This window comes from Schistosoma mansoni, chromosome W, assembly GCF_000237925.1.
Source record: "Schistosoma mansoni strain Puerto Rico chromosome W, complete genome".
Taxonomy (NCBI): Eukaryota; Metazoa; Platyhelminthes; class Trematoda; order Strigeidida; family Schistosomatidae; genus Schistosoma; species Schistosoma mansoni.
Genome location: NC_031502.1, coordinates 15,147,051 through 15,165,018, shown reverse-complemented (window position 1 = coordinate 15,165,018; position 17,968 = coordinate 15,147,051). Strand labels below are relative to the sequence as shown.

Sequence of the window (17,968 nt, the reverse complement as noted above, 5' to 3'; positions counted from 1 at the left end):
ACTGACGGTCCCAAAAACTATACTGTCCTTGAATACTTAAACTCAAAATAAACGAACTATCAAAGATTTCTGAGCTATTCATAACTACTGAGGTCCAGTGGATAAGCTAATCTCAGAGGGAGGTTTCAAAGATCTGGCACAGCTTAGTAACATCAAGATGTGAGCATAACAATGTACCCTAGTTTACATAATCTCATCTGAAGTTTATGGATATTGAAAAATTCAGGTAAAAATAATGCTAAAAAAACAATAAAAATATAAAACGTGTAGAAATCCTTTAGTCATTTGTGTGTCATAGTGTAGGCGTTTCAAGGCAGAACCCAGAAATGGGAAGCATATGACAGACTTTACTTCAAGCAAACCTTCTACTCTTCAAAAGTGCACGAATTCTTGGATCGTCTGACCGCTGGAGAGGTCTAAGCGACTTTTCAGGAGTCATTCAGGAGGAAAATTGATAGGTTCTTAAGGACTTATGACTGTATTTCATTACGACTCACCAGTATTTCTCTTTAGTTCGTTTAATGTTTTATTAAGTTCGTGCCTGGAGACATTGGTAGAATCGAACGATTCTTCTATTCTATCTTCAACTATTTTAACCAATTTGATATCAGATACTCATTGGACATTTCCAGTTGTCTGTGTGCTTTCAATTTTGTCAGTTACATGTAACAAAGTTTTTGCGTTAGCTGGTTGCCGACATAATGATGGAAACCGAAACAGCACCGGAGGACGTCGTTTTGCGTAATGTTCGGGACGAAATGCAAAAATTTGATAACGACAAAATCTGGAATGTTATATATGAAGTATGAATTCCTAGCCCTATATTGATTGTCCTAGCAATTAAAAAATAAGTCTACAGTTCTAAACCAGAATTCTTCAGTTGACGCCGCTACGGATGTCAAAAACCGATGGAAGAATCGCTACCGGGATGTTAGTCCATGTAAGTCAATCAGCAGCCTAAACATTTACTTAGTTGACTCTACCAGGGTTTTCCTATGTAGCGCGCGTGATGGTGACTATATTAATGCAAGCTTTGTCTTCATTCCGGAGGTGCCGTCCAGAAAATATATACTCACCCAGGGTCCAATGCAGCAAACTGTGAATCATTTCTGGCTCATGGTTTGGGAGAGACAGTGTCCCGCCATTATTATGCTCAATCGCCTTGTTGAAAAAGGCTCTCTTAGGTGTCATCCTTATTTTCCTTATGATGGTGGTCCTTCTGTGCTAAAATTAGAAGACGTTGATCTAAGTGTCGAGTTGGCGTGTGAGACAAATACAAAAACATTTATTAGTCGGAAATTCATCATAACAAACATTAAGGTAAAACGTTTTGCCATAGTCTTCACATAGGTATTTTGTATCAGTTCATCTTTCTGGTAGAAGTAATCAATATCGACTACATGAAAGACTCAGTCAATCAGAAGAATTTTTAGTTTTAGGAAGAAGTGTAGTACAAGGTAAAAGAGTTAAAATGAGCAAATGTTTAGTGACTCATGAGTTATTGAATAGTGCACCAGAGACGCTAGGTTTATTGATTGGAGTTAAGAGTTGGTGTTAGACTGAAAGGATGTTCCACATAAAAACCATGTCTGTAGTCATAGCTATGAGTACTTATGGAAATATTTCTTTGACTTCAGATGTCAAAGTTTATGTATTCTGAGTTGTGTTTGTACTGGTGGTGGTGTGACTAATGATATCAGTCTACGTATAATGAAAGTCAAAGCGGATTATGCTAATCCGAATGATCTTTAACGTCTTCATAATGTTATTCTGGCTGTAGAAGGTTGGGTTACAGCAAATCAATGAAAGCAGTTATGCTCTGTGCTTAGTTAACGTGTCTTTCTAAGTTGGAGATCTTCAACGACTCCGTGTTCGATAGCCGTTATCTCCAAAGGATTTCTGACATTCAGTGGCAACACCATGTTCGTAATGCTGAAGTTTGGCAACTTGTGTCTGCGGCAAATGATGTTAACTCAACGTCACCATCTTGAAACACCGGCTTTGGTAACGCCTAACGAAGACATCTGTGGTTAAATACTAGTAACCTACGAATATCCTCTTATCAGCCATGTTTCACTGCCATAAAGTAGGACGGAACAAACTGCTGCGCATTATACTTGTCCCTCAATTGATAGATGGATATCTCGCTTACGCAATAAATGACGCAAGTTGGTGAAAGCTAGTCGAGCCTTCTGTATCCGTGTCGAGATTTCGTCACACACCAGACCACAAGGGCTGATGAGACTCCCAAGACAAGTCACGCGGTCGACACGCTCAAATACTTCACTCCCTATCATTAGTTCAGGTGCCGATGCAACCCAATTCTGAAGTAACAGTTTACATTTCGAGGGGGAGAATCGCATCCCGAACATGCCTGCATTGTTGTTTATAGTGGTCAGAAGATTGCATTTTGTCAGCGTCTCCACCAAATAGAAATATGTCATCGGCGTATTTTAAGTCAACAAGTGAATCTCCTGGTAGAAGTTCAACTCCAGGAGATTGAGATGATGAAAGTGATATCTCTAAAAGCATGTCAACGACAAAGTTAAACAAAAATGGGGAGAGTGGACAGCCCTGACGAACACCACTTGAGGTAATCAATTCTGATGACATTTCGCCTAAGCTCTAACTCGACCAGTTGTGTTCGAGTAGAGAGCGTTTATGAGGTTAATGTACTTCTTTGGTACTCCTTTCACCGACAAACACTGCCATAGAACCTCACAATCAACGGAGTCAAATGCCGCCTTAAGGTCAAGAAATACTACTATTGTGGGACGTCTGAACGTATGTCTATGTTCTAGGACCTGACGTAGAGTTAATATCTGTCTATGCAACCACGTCCAGGTCGAAAACCAGCCTGGTTTTCTCTAGTCTGCTCTTCACGAGCTTTGGTTAGGCGCCTAAGTATTATTGAAGCTAATATTTTAGACACTATATTAGTCAAACTGATCCCTCTGTGATTGTCACAAGAGGACTTTTGTCCTTTCTTATAGACTGGCACAATCAGTGATTGGGACCAGTCAGATGGAATTACGTCCAGTTCCCATATTCTACCTAAGACCTCAGTCAATCTCACTGCTAGTACTGGACCACCATCCTTAAAAATCTCAGGGGTAAACCTGTCAGGGCCTGCGGCTCTCCCTTGCTTCAGATTTCCTATAGCTTTTTCAACTTCGTAGAGAGTTGGAGGACTTACCTCAATTTGCCATTCAGGTCGACTGGAGATTGTGCGAAACCGAAGTGTAGCTGAAGGCCATTTGAACTGATCCCTAAAGTGTTCTGCCCATCGATCCAATCTCCTGGATTTAGAATGAATAATATGTCCATCTTTTTCTGAGATAGTTTCGCTGTCAGTTGGGTTCCTAATACCGGTTTCTTTAACAAGTTTGAATAGTTGTCTGCTGTTACCTATCGCCGTTGCCTTTTCCATCTCTCTTGCTTTCGCTACCCATCACTTCGCGGTCATTGAGTAGGCTTCTTATTAGCCTTCGCTTAATCTGACTCCGCTCTTCGTTATGTTCAGAGCCAGATGGGATGGGTTTTCAAGCATATATCAATGAGGTAGATGCTGCTAAGATCCAGCGTTTCTCCCTAACCTTATAGTTTACCGTACTAGCAGATATCACTGCTGTTTCTACAGCTTTACGGATGTCATTCCACGCTACCTCGGGGTGGGCACAACTTACATGGCTGCCTGTTTTTCTAGTTGTTCCTGGAATATATTCTTGGCTTGTCTATCATTAAGTAGAACCCCAAGAGATTTCCCTGCAGTGTCTCTCCTACTTCTAGTTAGACGTAGACAAATACGTGCTCGCACTAGAGCATGATCTGAATCTAAACATGTGCTCCAGAATGAGCGACAGTCTTCTGTCGAGCCCCTCCATCGGTGGCTGATAGCGATGTGATCTAATTGGGTCCAACGTTTGAACGGATTCGGGGGTCGCCATGTCAAAAGATGTTTTTCCTTGTGCTTAAAGTTAGTATTCGCAAAAAACGGTGGTTATCTGAGCACAGCTGCAACAGACGGTCGCCATTATCTGTCCTTTTAGCCACGACACCATAAGATCCACCCACGTGTCTTTCCCTTTCGCTTAGTTTACCTACTTGAGCATTAAAGTCACCAGCCACTATTACTACATCAGAACGCCTAGCTTTTCGGAGAAGGTCAGAAAGTTTCCTGTAAAACTCATCTTTTATATCGTTTGAGCTGCAGTCAGTGGGAGAGTAGGCAGAGACGACAAAGAGGCAACGACGAGTGTCTCTATCTTTCCGAGTCCTTACTGATCCGTTTAGTCGGACAGCGCATAGACGACTGTCTACTGGGATCCAGTCTAAAAAAGCTAGTTCTGCCCTGGGACTTAATGCTATACCTACTCCAGCGAGGCCACGGAAAGCAGCATCAGGGCTTCCAGATACACAAAGCGTGTATCGAGATGGTTCTTTATTTTGATTAGGTGAGGTCAAATGAATGACACTATTCGGATCTTGTATGCGCGTTTCGGAGACGCAGCACACGTCGATGGTGTAAGATTCTCGAGTCCTAGCTAAGCAAACCTGTTGTCCTATTTGGTACAATGTTCGGACATTAAAAGTTCCTATATGTAGTTTAGAGCGTGGTTTCAGGAGACCAAGAATAACGTTCCGTGTACTTGAATCGTTTGCCCTAGCGGTGCGAGGTGATAAAAGGACGTGGGAAGGGTTAGTCGTGGAGATAAGAGAGTTATTAGGAGTAGGAAGGATTTGAAAGTGACCAACGTCAAGGTAGCAGCAACGGTCGGGAAGTCGATAAGTGGACCTCCTGGTACGAGATCAGTGCTCGAAAATTCAGTCGATAAGAGCGATATTTCCAGCAGTAGGTCTATGATAAAGTCAAACAAAAATGGAGATACTGGACAAGCTTACCGGACACCACTTGAGGTTGTTAAATCAGATGACGGTTCGCCATAAGCTCTGACTCGACTGGTAGTGCTCAAGTAAAGAACCTTCATAAGGTTTATGTACTTATGAGGTACACCTTCAAATGACACACTGCCACAGAACCTCTCGGTCTACAGAGTCAAATGCCGCTTTTAATTCGAGAAAAACTATCATTGTCGGACGCCGATAAGAATGCCTGTGTTCTAAAATCTGAGGAATAGTGAATATGTGGTCAATGCAGCCACGACCAGGTCTGAAGCCAGCTTGACTTTCTCGTGTTTGGAGTTCACGAGTCTCATTTAGGCGCTCGATAATTATTGAGGCTAATATTTTAGATACTATATTATTAAAACTAATCCCTCTATGGTTATCACAGGATGATTTTGACCCCTTCTTATATATTGGGACATCAGTGATTGTGACCAGTCAAATGGGATTACGTCCAGATTATAGCTAAAATATTAGTCAACCTAATCGCCAAAATTGGACCACCATATTTGAAGACACCTGGAACCAATCCATCTGGACCAGCCGCTCTTCCTCGTTTCAGATTAGCTATAGCATTTTGAACTTCAACTAGAGTCGGGGGACCTACTCCAATGTTCGATTCAGACTGTTTGGGAATGGTGGGTAACTGTAGAGTAGCTGAAGGCCAGCTAAACTGTTCTCTAAAGTGTTCGACCCATCGTTCTAAACGTGTGGGCTGAGAGCAGATAAGAGTTTTGTCTTTTTTCGAGATTGTCTCGCTTACAATTGACTTATTAATCCCGGTTTCTTTTATTAGTCTGGAGAGCTGTCTTGTATTACCTACAGCCTCTGCCCTTTCCATCTCTTTTGCTTTCGTCGCCCATCACCGCATGAATTCATAGCTTGCATGGTATATACTTGATGGTGAGACCGCTCACAAAACCAAGGTGACCTGAGCATCTGCTTCCACCCTCAGAGTTCAATATTGCCTTCTGAGTAACTAATCGTAATAAATTGACCTAGTGATTAAGAATTTACAGAGCAGTAAGTAGGATATCTTCTCTGTAAGATAGGTTGTGTTCTTAAAAAGACCCTCAATATTTAATGCCTTAACGAAGTTGATTATACTTGAGACGTCAATTAGTATCTTATAAGTCAGGCCGCAGGTTAACACATGATTTTAATTAATTTTTCTTTAAAAAACTTACGGGTTACTTGTTAAAAGAGAATATTGGTTAGGAGAAGCAATCGGATGATTATTAAAACATGAACGTAGTAGCAAACAGGAAAGATGAAAATATTCGTCCGCTTTGTGTTTAACACATGCCATAAACACGGGGGCAAAAAATTTTGACTAACCAACCAATAAGTTTTGGAATTCGCTTACACTAACAAATAAGTCAAAATACGGAATCTAGTTGAATTTTTCTCGTTATTATTACTTAATCTCAAAATACTCAAAAACAGCTGCTAACTTGACAGTGAATCGGTTGACCTATTGTGATAAACCAATCGAACTTCACTGGCTGCCAAATTCGTTTCGTCAGGTTTCAACAAGTCAAAATAAGAAGGTTCGAGAGCGGTAATGTTATAAACGAGAAACCTAAGGTCACAAGAAAGTCGTCATGTTGGCTGTGCCGGGCGGTGCTTCCTTTAGATAACCAGCACATAAAGTGACGTTGTCCTATTACGATAGGAGGGTTCAGGATAGATAGGCCCCAAAAATGACAAAAGACCCTACCACATAGGGTACTGATGTAGATATATGATCTGGAAAATAAGGGGCTAAAATTTCACAAAAAGGTTGTGAGTGAACCCAAATAGTTGTCATAACGGCTCTTAGATGTTGGATATTTTATTTACGATCAAATGTTTAGATAGTTTTGCCTGGACGCAATCTTCATCATTTCATCTAAAAAGTATAGTTTATGTCCATTTCTACTGAATTTTCTACGTTTAGTGCGACAAAAGAAAATACATGCTCTTACCAGACCATAATCAGAGTTCGGACATGCAATCCAGAAGGAATAGGAATCCCCTATTGAGACTCACTAACGTTGGCTGGAAGAAATATGGTTTAATTGTGTCCATTATGGAGTTGATGTTGAGAGTCACGAAATCAGAAAATGTTACTATTTATGGTTCATCATTTTATTTATTTAAATACATAAACATTGGTACAAGGAGGCACCAAATATATATACGCTATACTTTGTCATTTGATTTGTGTGAGGACTGGAATACTGCTCGGGTACCCAAACTGAAGCAGGTGGTTTACATATGGACCATTCCCTGTGCCTTTCACCTTAAGATCTAATCCACAAGGCAGTGGAACCACGTTAGGACATACAGTCCCATGGTAGTCGGTGACCAACAATGCCCGACCGTTGCTGCTCCCATAACTTGGTGGTCGGGCTTGCCTATCGTGCTGAACCAATCGAGCTATACTGGCTGGAACAATCGCTCCTCAAGGTCCAACCATGCCAGGCAGGTCGGTTGAAGAGGCAGCAAACCCAATGTCCGAAGGCGAAGTCGTACTGCTGACTGTAAAGAGGTGTGACAGCAGTAAGGTGTTTCCTTCAGACAACCAGCATAACAGTGATGCTGCCTTCCCACAAGGAGGGGTGGGGTTAGAAAAGGTTGACCCTAAAAATGTACACCTCGCCTTATCCCACGGATTTCGGTCTCCGGTGATAAGGTCCCAACAAGTACGGAGCTAACACAAAAATCACAAAGAGGTCGTGTATAACCGACTTCAAGCAGTTGTTTCTTGAGAACTGCGGTCACGTTCTCAGGTTACTAAGACCGCTTCTAATCCTTTTTTCAGGTACCTCCAGAAGAACCCTTCCACAACTGGTCGAGTTGGAGCTTATGGCGAAATGTCATCAGAATTGATTACCTCAAGTGGTGTTCCTCAGGACTGTCCACTCTCTCCATTCTTGTTTAAATTCGTCGTAGACGTGCTTTTAGAGATAGCACTTTCATCATCTCAATCTCCTGGAGTTGAACTTCTACCAGGAGATTCACTTGTTGACTTAAAATACGCCGATGACATATTTCTATTTGGTGGAGACGCTGACAAAATGCAATCTTCTGACCACTATAAACAACAATGCAGGCATGTTCGGGATGCGATTCTCCCCCTCGAAATGTAAACTGTTACTTCAGAATTGGGTTGCATCGGCACCTGAACTAATGATAGGGAGTGAAGTATTTGAGCGTGTCGACCGCGTGACTTGTCTTGGGAGTCTCATCAGCCCTTGTGGTCTGGTGTGTGACGAAATCTCGACACGGATACAGAAGGCTCGACTAGCTTTCACCAACTTGCGTCATTTATTGCGTAAGCGAGATATCCATCTATCAATTGAGGGACAAGTATAATGCGCAGCAGTTTGTTCCGTCCTACTTTATGGCAGTGAAACATGGCTGATAAGAGGATATTCGTAGGTTACTAGTATTTAACCACAGATGTCTTAGAAATACTGCTCGCACCTGCTAGGATCACCGGGTAAGTAATAGTGAGTCGCAGGTTATCAGGGAATGATGGTAAATTAGTTGATGAGGTTGTGAATTTTCATCAACCGAGTTAGTTGGGCCATGTGTTACGTATGCCTGAACACCGATTACCACGACGCGCAACTTCGGTTTTGACAACTGAGTAGTATCACTATCCCTTACACTGAGAGTGTGGATCAAAGCCAAGTACGCATATCTGTATCAGGTGAATAGATCAAAACCATGGATTCTAACTTGAATATGAATAGCATTTACACATACTATAAAAATGTAGAGGTGTTTGATTATCTCAAGTGTGACTAAAATATTAACTCTAAATGAATGTACATATTTTGTTTTTCCTAATACTATGAAGGATACTTCCAACAATCTATTTTCCCTTATGATCCCACGTTTGTTAGCAGCTGGCTGTTCACGTTATTTTATAGGTCATTATCAACTTTTGACACCTATCGTGTGCTTTATAGTTTAATAATTAAATTTTATTTGTTTAATGTTGCGGTCTACTCCAAATTTAACATTGCCATTTCAACCTGGTCAAGAATGAAGATCAGACCCATCAGAGCATAAAATTTTGTATTTATTCATATTTACTAATTATTTTAAGTTTCATTTTATTCAGACCAATGAAGCTCACCATGTCTTACACATGCAGTATACTAATTGGCCCGATTTTGGGATACCTAATTCTCCTAGCGCAATACTGAACTTTCTTTGGTCTGTTAGAGCTTCAGGTGCATTGAATGATCCATCTTATCCACCAGTTATACATTGTAGTGCTGGTATAGGACGATCAGGAACATTTGTTTTGATAGATTTAGCATTAATCTTGGTAAGTTGAGTTGGTGATTTTCAATACTGATTATATTCCTGCCTTTACATATTCTGATGGTTTTTCGTGTTTTTAATGAAAAGAAAAACAGAAAACTGTTCTTTATTTTATTTTTCGGAAGAAAGTGTAGACAGACTTAAACAACTTGTGAAGAATTAATTATATATATATATAATGCTTTATTCGACGTACACACTTTCATTGGTAACTTCATCCAAATAATTTCGTATTTTTAACCACAGCCTAGTAATTGTAACTTACAGCAGTATCGGTTAAACAATTAGCCCACCACTATATGGTCATCTTTACGTACATTTGTTTGGATTGTATGGTTGTCATACTAAACAGATTGGTTCTACAATCTGTTTAGTAGAACCAATCTCAATCATCAAGCATACTAAGCAAATTTGTGAATGAGTTTTTACAGTGTTTACTTCAACAATTATCCTCATATCTACATCTAACCAGAATTTATTGTTTCTAAGTTAACCAGTGTATTTTATCATGTTTAGGTAGGTAGTTATTCTGTCTTGTGATCAAATCACTCTTTTTACTTTGTAGGGATGCGTGATGAGGATCTAGATTGGCCTCTTGTATTTCATATAAAAGGAGTATCTGGTGGTGAACTATGTAATCCTCAAAATATTTATAGAATCTTAGTCAATTGAGATATCTAAACGCACTATTCTCCACAGAGTGCATAGAGTATACCCTGCTTCACAATTGTTTCTTCAATCGACTCGTTCTCCAACCTTTCTATATATCATTCTTTTAGTTACTGGAGATCCACTTCTATATTTTGGCATTCCCTCATATATGGGTCATGTATGTTCTCTCATTTTTTAAATTTTAGATTGAACAAGCGAATTCTATTTCTGGTGTTGATATCAAAAACTTATTTCTTGAGTTAAGAAAATGTCGTATGGGTATTATCCAGACTGCTGATCAATTACGATTTTGTTATCGAACAGTCATTAAGGCTGCGGATACTTTGCTTGGTATGTCAGTTGACCAAAGACCATTTGTCAAGGTAAACCTCTGCATACTTATTGAATCCACTTTATTTATCTACCATGATATTTATTCCTAAGAATTCAAACGAATCTCTACCATTCCCATGGAAACTTACTAGTCAAAATATTTAAAGGATTTTAAAGTAATAAACCAAAATGGGCTCCAGGATCCTGAAGGGAACAAATAGCGTATAAACTCATTGTTGGTCACCGGCTACCATGGGACTGCATCTCCTAACGTTATTCCACTGCCTTGTCGATTAGACCTTTAGGTGAAAGGCACACGGAGTGGTCCATAAGAAAACTACCCGCTTCGGTCTGGGCAACCGGATAGTATTCCAGCCCACACACAAACCAAATGACGATTACTACTGGAAATACTATTCTTACTTCAATTAGCATTCAGACAAATCATATTCAAATTCATATGAAAACATTCGCTCTTATTTCTTTTACACTACGTCGCTGATCTACTCGCCTTTATTCTCATTTTGCGTATTTTATTTTTCAACTTAAACAGCAGTCCGCCTATGGTGGAAACCCTCTCTTATCTAAACGATCTCAAGTCACTGACTGGTCGAAAGTTGAATGCTACCACCGAATACGAATACTGAAACAATCATTCTGAAACTACGTATACCATTCAAACTGGCCTCCTTCAACGTTCGCATACCTATGCAAATCCGACAACAGATAGGGTTGGCTACTTCCTTAGAAAATCTCAACATCGATGTCTGTTGTCTATTCGAGACTCATATTCAAGACTCTAGTGAAGTACTACAAGTTCGCCCTCCATCTGTCGCTTCGGAGAACTTGCTTCATGTGTGTTCACCCGGGGACTGTGGGATCTTTGTCTGGTTTTTCTGGAGTTGTTGTTTCACTCAGCACTAGAGCTGAAGCAGCGCTAATCGATTGAATCCTCATCAATATTCCGTTTTGTGCTGTTAGATTAGAAAGTTCTATCAAAGTGCGAAGAAGTCGGTATGAGAAACAATATATTTTCGTCATCTCCACCAATGCTCCGACGGATTGCAGCCCGAATTCGATCAAGGATGAGTTTTCCCACCACTTAACTGTTCTTCCACAGGAAGTGAGTTTGACGGATATTGTAGTACTAGCCAGAGACTTGAATGCACAGGTTGAGTGTCTAAGCACACAGAAGAATTGTTTAGGTGGCCGATGAGAACTTGTTGGTTGCAGGTCAGATAACGATGACCGACTACTGCAACTTTAAGCAGACTATAACCTGAGGATGATATTGTCTTACTGTGTGATGATACCCAAACCATGCAATCCTCACTTAATCAGTTAGAAATCAGTGTCTGTTGGTGTGGTATTTGCTTTGCATCTTCGAAGTGCAAAATATTTTTACAAGACTGATAAGCCCCTGAACCTGCGCTCACCCCGGATAGTGAGCAGATGGAAGTAATCAAGAAGTTCGTGTATCTGGTGGGTAGCTGCGTAAGTGATGGTGGTAGAGTGGACGATGAGATCGATTCACATATAGTGAAAGTCAGAGCGGCTTATGTCAATCTGAACCATCCATGGCGCCTTCGTGATGTTAGTCTGACTGTAAAAGATGGGATCTACAGCGCGTCGGTGAGAGCAGTTTTGCTCTATGTTTGTGAGACCTGGCCTCTCCGAGTTGAGGATGTTAGACGACTCTGTGTTTGATCATTATTGTGTTCGAAGAATTGCTGTCATCATGCCAACATCATGTTAGTAATGCAGAGGTTCAGCACCGTATGTTCAGGCACAGTGACGACATTTCAATTAGTATCACCATCTTGAAACATCGACTTCGGTGGATTGGACATGTTCTACGAATGTCTTCCCAGAGAATTCCACGTCGTGCTTTATTTGTCGATGTTGGGATAGGTTGGAAAAAGCGGAGAGGTGGTCAGTGTATGACATGGTGTTGTGGCATGAAAGAGAGCTGTACAGGACTGGTTTCTGTTGGTCTGTCAATACTCCCTGGTTGAGATCCTAGAGATGGTGGAATCTAGTGGCTAGAGACGTTGTCAAACGTGGCTCAGAATAGAAGAGAGTGGTGATCCTGCTGCAACTTTCTTCATAAAAAATGAACGTAACTTGTTTGACTGAAAGAATTCTTTCTGGTCATATTTTTGTTAACTGAACTGCCTCTTTTATTATTTCACTCTCATACACTAATTTATGTTCGTTGTTGTTTTCCTTTTTCTTATGAGCACTTTAAATTATCTAGCTCTTCACAGCCTCATTGCTATCGTGTGGCACATATGTATTTGGTGCCTCTTTGTACCAATATTTGTGTTCTAATAAATAAATAAGTATCAGGTAGTTGCTAAACGTATCCCGGATGTTTTTATTCATGTCAACTTTTGTCTGTCCGCAAATCAAATGCTTGTAAAAATTCCATAAGAAACGTTTAAATTGTTCATCATTTGTATCCACTACGTAAACAGTCCATAAAAAGTTATTTTAGACGCTCTACACCTAATCATCCTTGAGCTGATGTTTACATTTCTGGGGTTACCAGTAAATAATAGAAAATATAATCAGATTTAAATTGTATTCCTAAAGGTAAATTACAAATCTCTTAGAAATATTTATAAAACGTTATGAAAATCAACTTAATTGATACTTTTTTTTTGTTACCGTTCCTTTACAACACTAACAAACAACATCAATTAAAATGATATCCGTAGAAATAAATCCACTCTCACTACCGTTATTTCTGTAGTCTGTTTGGCTGAGTAAGAAACGGTGCAAAGTAAAAAGTTCATATAATGGTATTCACTTATCAAAAAGTGTTTTCGTATTTTAGTTTATTAATTTTACTACAATTTTTTAATAATTGTCTAGTGTTACTGGTAATAAAATATGATTATCAATTTTGTTCTTGTCTAATATGATGACATAGAGAACCACAGTATTAAAAACCCGTCTAGTTTTGTCGTTATGATGTCAACTACTGGTAAACATAAACATCAATAGCGTTTGGAGTCTAAAACGCTTTTATGAGTCATTTTCTTACTCATTTCTTGTAATGGAAGTGAATGGAATGCACAGGATATATGGCTGACTGAATGACCGATAAACCCACAGTCGGAACCTTTAACGGATATCTGATTTTATCAAAGTCAACCTACACAAGCATACTACAACTTGAATGGTATCATCTAATATTAAAGTAATTTTGTTACTACAGTAACCTAGTACATAAAAACTAACGATACATCGATAAATGTATAATTGGCATGAGTGTTGTACGGATTAATCCACATATTAATTTTTTATTTCCATATATAAACAGATTAGTTACAAGCAAACTGGAGAAATTGCATTTGCACGAAAAATAAATTTTCCATCTTTGTCATGAGAATGATAGTTAGTTTATCGTGTTCAAGCTTTGAATGTGCTTGCGTTCTTAAAAGTAATTGTAATCTTTTCTGAAGCTCCCTTCTGCTGACCCTTACTGTGGAGTAAATTATTTCGAATATATCAAGAATTCTCATTATTGCAAGATCTCATCTTACTTTGTTTTATAAGCAGGTTATCAGTTTATGCCCTACCCTGTTTTCATTACAATTGCCAGTTTGAACCGGATATTGAGGAAGAAGACAATGTGTCGGAACCTTCAAGCGAAGACGACTTAGACGATATGAGTGAACAAGGCGAAGTTGAAGACCTTGCCCTAGATGATTTTGATTCAGAAGAAGACGTCGCTGTTGGTGATATCGAGACAGAACTGTTTAATCCATTGGATAATATCGGTGTCAGGTTTAGAAATTATAAGTTTGGTTCTAGACTTAATACCCAAAATAACATCACCTCTTCTCAGTTACGTAGTTTGAAGTCCCTCACCACGTCTAGAGTTGATTCAGATCCACTCAAGTTACAAAGTGACCGATCGTCAGTCGAAACTAATCACTTGCCAGATTACTCAGAAATTAATATGGTCCCAGGAAGTCAAGTATATCACGCCTTCGAAAAATCAGAAAATGGACTATCCGAATTACCCAATACATCAAATATTTATGCAAATTCATGGGACAGGTTAGTATATTGCAATAACACGATTGTACATAAGGCGCAATAAAATTGCACTGTATTTGAAAATATTTTGCATCCTTTCATTCACATTACAAGAGTATTTCTGCTTTAATTCTCTTGAAATATCCTATCATAGTCACTAAAATCTATCTTATTAATTTGGCTATGTCTCTGGAATAAATTTCACCACTGAATTACATAGCTGTTACTCCTGTAAAAAGTTACAGCTATTTATTTTTGAACTAAGCCGGTCGTCTACCTGATTTCGACAGCAACATATTTATTAACAGAAAGCCGAATCATATTCACCTGTCATTAAAATCATTCAAACGCACATGAACCAAGGCACTGACCGCGTCTTTTTGCTTGATGGATGTGTGGAAAACATGATTATTAGTTACTGACTGCTTTTCAAAGTGTACATTAAATATAAGTTATAGATGACTTAATAGTAGGCAGGAACAAGGTACATTGGTTAAAATTCCATACAACCCAAATAGACAGCAGAAAGATATTAATAAAAATAGTAAATTTAATGGTACTTATTGATAATCTAAATCAAAGTGAAGGACACTTGTGGTCGAATACCAGCAATAGATGTATGTTCTTCACTTTTATTATCAACACCTGACAACCATTGGGGCGAATGTAATAAACAGTTGCACGCTAACCTCACCATGGATTGAGTCGTTTTTGTACTGGCTGAGATTTCGTCATTCACGTCTGAGAGTGGGGCTGATACAAATGCCACATATCAGTGTAATGGCCAAAGTGTCAAACCATAATTCTCATTCATCACTCATAATGTAGATTTCGACGCAGGTCAGTTCGAAACCATTGCCACACAGACTTGTATTATTTTGTCAGCCACAAAGTAGAACTTGGTACGTATGTACAGTAGTTCAGTTTGCCATATCCCATGAGCACAGGAGGATGAAATTGTCAAGCCAAATCCCAGAATAATCGGGGTAACAACAGATTGAGTGGTAATGGAAGATGCGATTCATAAAAATATAAATTAGTGAAATGAAAAAATCATGAGGAATACAGCAAGTCGGAAGGTGTGGTAAGCGTGTCTATGACAAATTTAAATAAAAATGGGCAACGCGGACAACCTTGATAAGCACTACTTGAAGCAACCAATTCCGATGACAATTCGCTCTAAGCTCTGGCTCGACAATTAGTGCTTAAGTAGAAAGCTTGTACAAGGTTAACGTGCTTCTTTGGTACGCCTTCCAATGATAGATACTGCTATAGAACCTCGTGATCAACAGAGTCGAACTCTGCTTTAAAGTTAGGAAGTACAGGCATAGTTGTACGTTGGTAGATATATCTGTTCCAAAACCTGCTGAAGGATGGATATATGTTTTATATATTGGACGCTAATACTATTAGTTAAAATAATACTTCTGTGATTTTCACAAGAGGAATTTTGTCCTTTCTTACAGACTGGGACGGTCAGCGATCAAGACCAGTCAAATGAGATTACATCCAGTTCCCAAGTTTTTACTAAGATCTCAGTCAATCTAACTGGTAAAACTTGACCATTATCCTTGACGATCTCAGGGGTTAGTCCAACATACCCTGCTGCTCTCCTTTGCTTTAGATTGCTTATAACCTTTTCGATCTCACTAAGGGTTGCAGGACTTATATAAATTTGTCGCTTAGGTTACTTGGAAATAGTAGGTAACTGAAGTGTGACTGAAGGTTAGTTGATCTGTCCACTAAAGTGTTCTGCACATCAGTCCAATTTCCTGGATTGAGAGTAAATAATCGTCCTTGTTTTCCCCAAAATAATCTGACTGATGGCCGGATTTTTAGTACTTGTTTTTTGGTAAACCTTAACAGTTGTCTACTGTTACCTTTTGGAGCCGCCCTTTCCATCTCTTCTGCTTTCGCTACGCACCGCTGTTCACATTCATTGTGTAAGCTTCTTATTGACCTACGTTTAAGCTGCCTCCACCACTCATCATGTTTGGAGCCAGACTGGATGAGTTTCCAAGCATCTGTCAGTTCAGGAGACGACTCTTAAATCACTCCAAGCTACCTCGGGGGGACGACATCACGTTCATGGTTGACTAACTCCTCTAGTTGTTCTTTAAATAAACACTTTGTCTTCCTTTAAACCGTGAGATTAAAATTACTTCATACATTTCTCTTTACAAACTAATTCTTTCTCCCTGTACCATATCCCTATATGAATGTTTTTTGCTACCATTTAAGTAAGTACAATGAATACGGTGTTCATCTTGTTGTGCTAATGAGATATGGCAACTCGGACCGATGTATATATGTGCCTAGTCCTATGTTGTAGCTGAGTGACTTAAATGTATTCTTAACATTTTCACCATTAAGTTGAACCGAACTGTAAGAGGTTTTCTTGCTGTAGCTTCTCCACTTTCAGTAAGATTCAGTTTATGCAAATTCAAAGCAACGTCTTAGTCCATGTTAGTCTTTTACATTTCTAAATATAGATGGAATTTCGTTGCATACCACTAAAAATCTACTGCCTGATCCATCGTAATTTTCAGATTTGATATTGTCTTGGTGTGGTGGCTCAAATCCATAATCGCATTTTTTTGTCGAATAAAGTATAAAAATAAATATGTTGAAATGAAAGTGAATATTTATTTTAAATAAGTTGAACTTCTGTTCATGAAAATCATGAGTGTATTTTTAATTCATTTATTGTCAGTTGTTTTTTACGTTACTTGTTTTTATTATTCATCAACAAATATTAATAAATGCCGTTATTATTAATTGTCATTTTAGGATTAATGATGCTTTACCAACCAGTCAAATAGAACCATTTCTTTCAAGTTACGAGAGTAGTAAAAAGAATTCTATTTTGTCTACGCTTCCTACATCACATTCAGTCACACCTAATTTCTATCCAGATAATAATATTTCACATACTATAGGATCGAGCGTATCTTTGTTAAATGACACTGCTGAAGTCGAAGATAATTCCGATTCATATACCAAAGAATATTTAGCTGCTTCGATAGATTTACATGAACGCCGTACTGCTCGTCTAGCTCGGCAAGCCAGAATGCGTGCACAAATCGAAGTCATGCGTATGCGAATGCGTGAAACAGATATGACACGCAAAAGATGGCTTCCAACTCAAGTGCTTCAATATCTTCGCCGATTTTATGCAGAAAGCGGCTATGTAAAGAGTACAGCTGGTGCTGTAATTAGCAGCATCCTTGTAGTTGCCGTTATAAGTTTCGGTACAATTGCTTATATCTACTGGTAATTCTGCTGATTAAAATTTAATCTGATCTTTAACACTAGATAAATAAATCTTATCGACGCTTAATTTATTTTATCAAGAACTATGTCTTCTCCTAACTACTATACGTTCAAATACTTCGTGTAGTTCCTTCTCAGGTGACGATATCTGTTTATCTGTAATATCAAATAATAAATATCGTTGATACATGGTTTATAAACATGAACCTACTCACATACATAGGCATATATATAATTGAAACTTAAGAGTTAATCTCTCACTTTCTTGCATTTCTTATTTATGAAAAGTGTTCCCACATTCTAATTTATATTGTTTTAAAATTAACTGATTTTGCCTATACATAATGTACTTCGTATTTTATAGAACCACAATGTTTAAAAAATAACCTATCACAACGATCACGCAGTTATTTTACACCTATTTACTTGTTTC

At 38.8% G+C, this 17,968-nt stretch overlaps 1 protein-coding gene across 1 annotated transcript; it reads left to right on the top strand.

Annotated features, from left to right (window-relative positions):
• Positions 1-701: 701 nt before the first annotated feature.
• Smp_139930 (putative protein tyrosine phosphatase, non-receptor type nt1) lies at positions 702-17,539 on the top strand (the record flags this gene model as incomplete). Its single annotated transcript, XM_018788694.1, has 7 exons — positions 702-803; positions 838-940; positions 974-1,320; positions 9,023-9,232; positions 10,086-10,262; positions 13,823-14,283; positions 17,053-17,539. The coding sequence occupies 7 exons, from the start codon at positions 702-704 to the stop codon at positions 17,537-17,539; spliced, it is 1,887 nt and encodes a 628-aa protein (XP_018654211.1).
• Between the last annotated feature and the right edge of the window lie 429 nt (positions 17,540-17,968).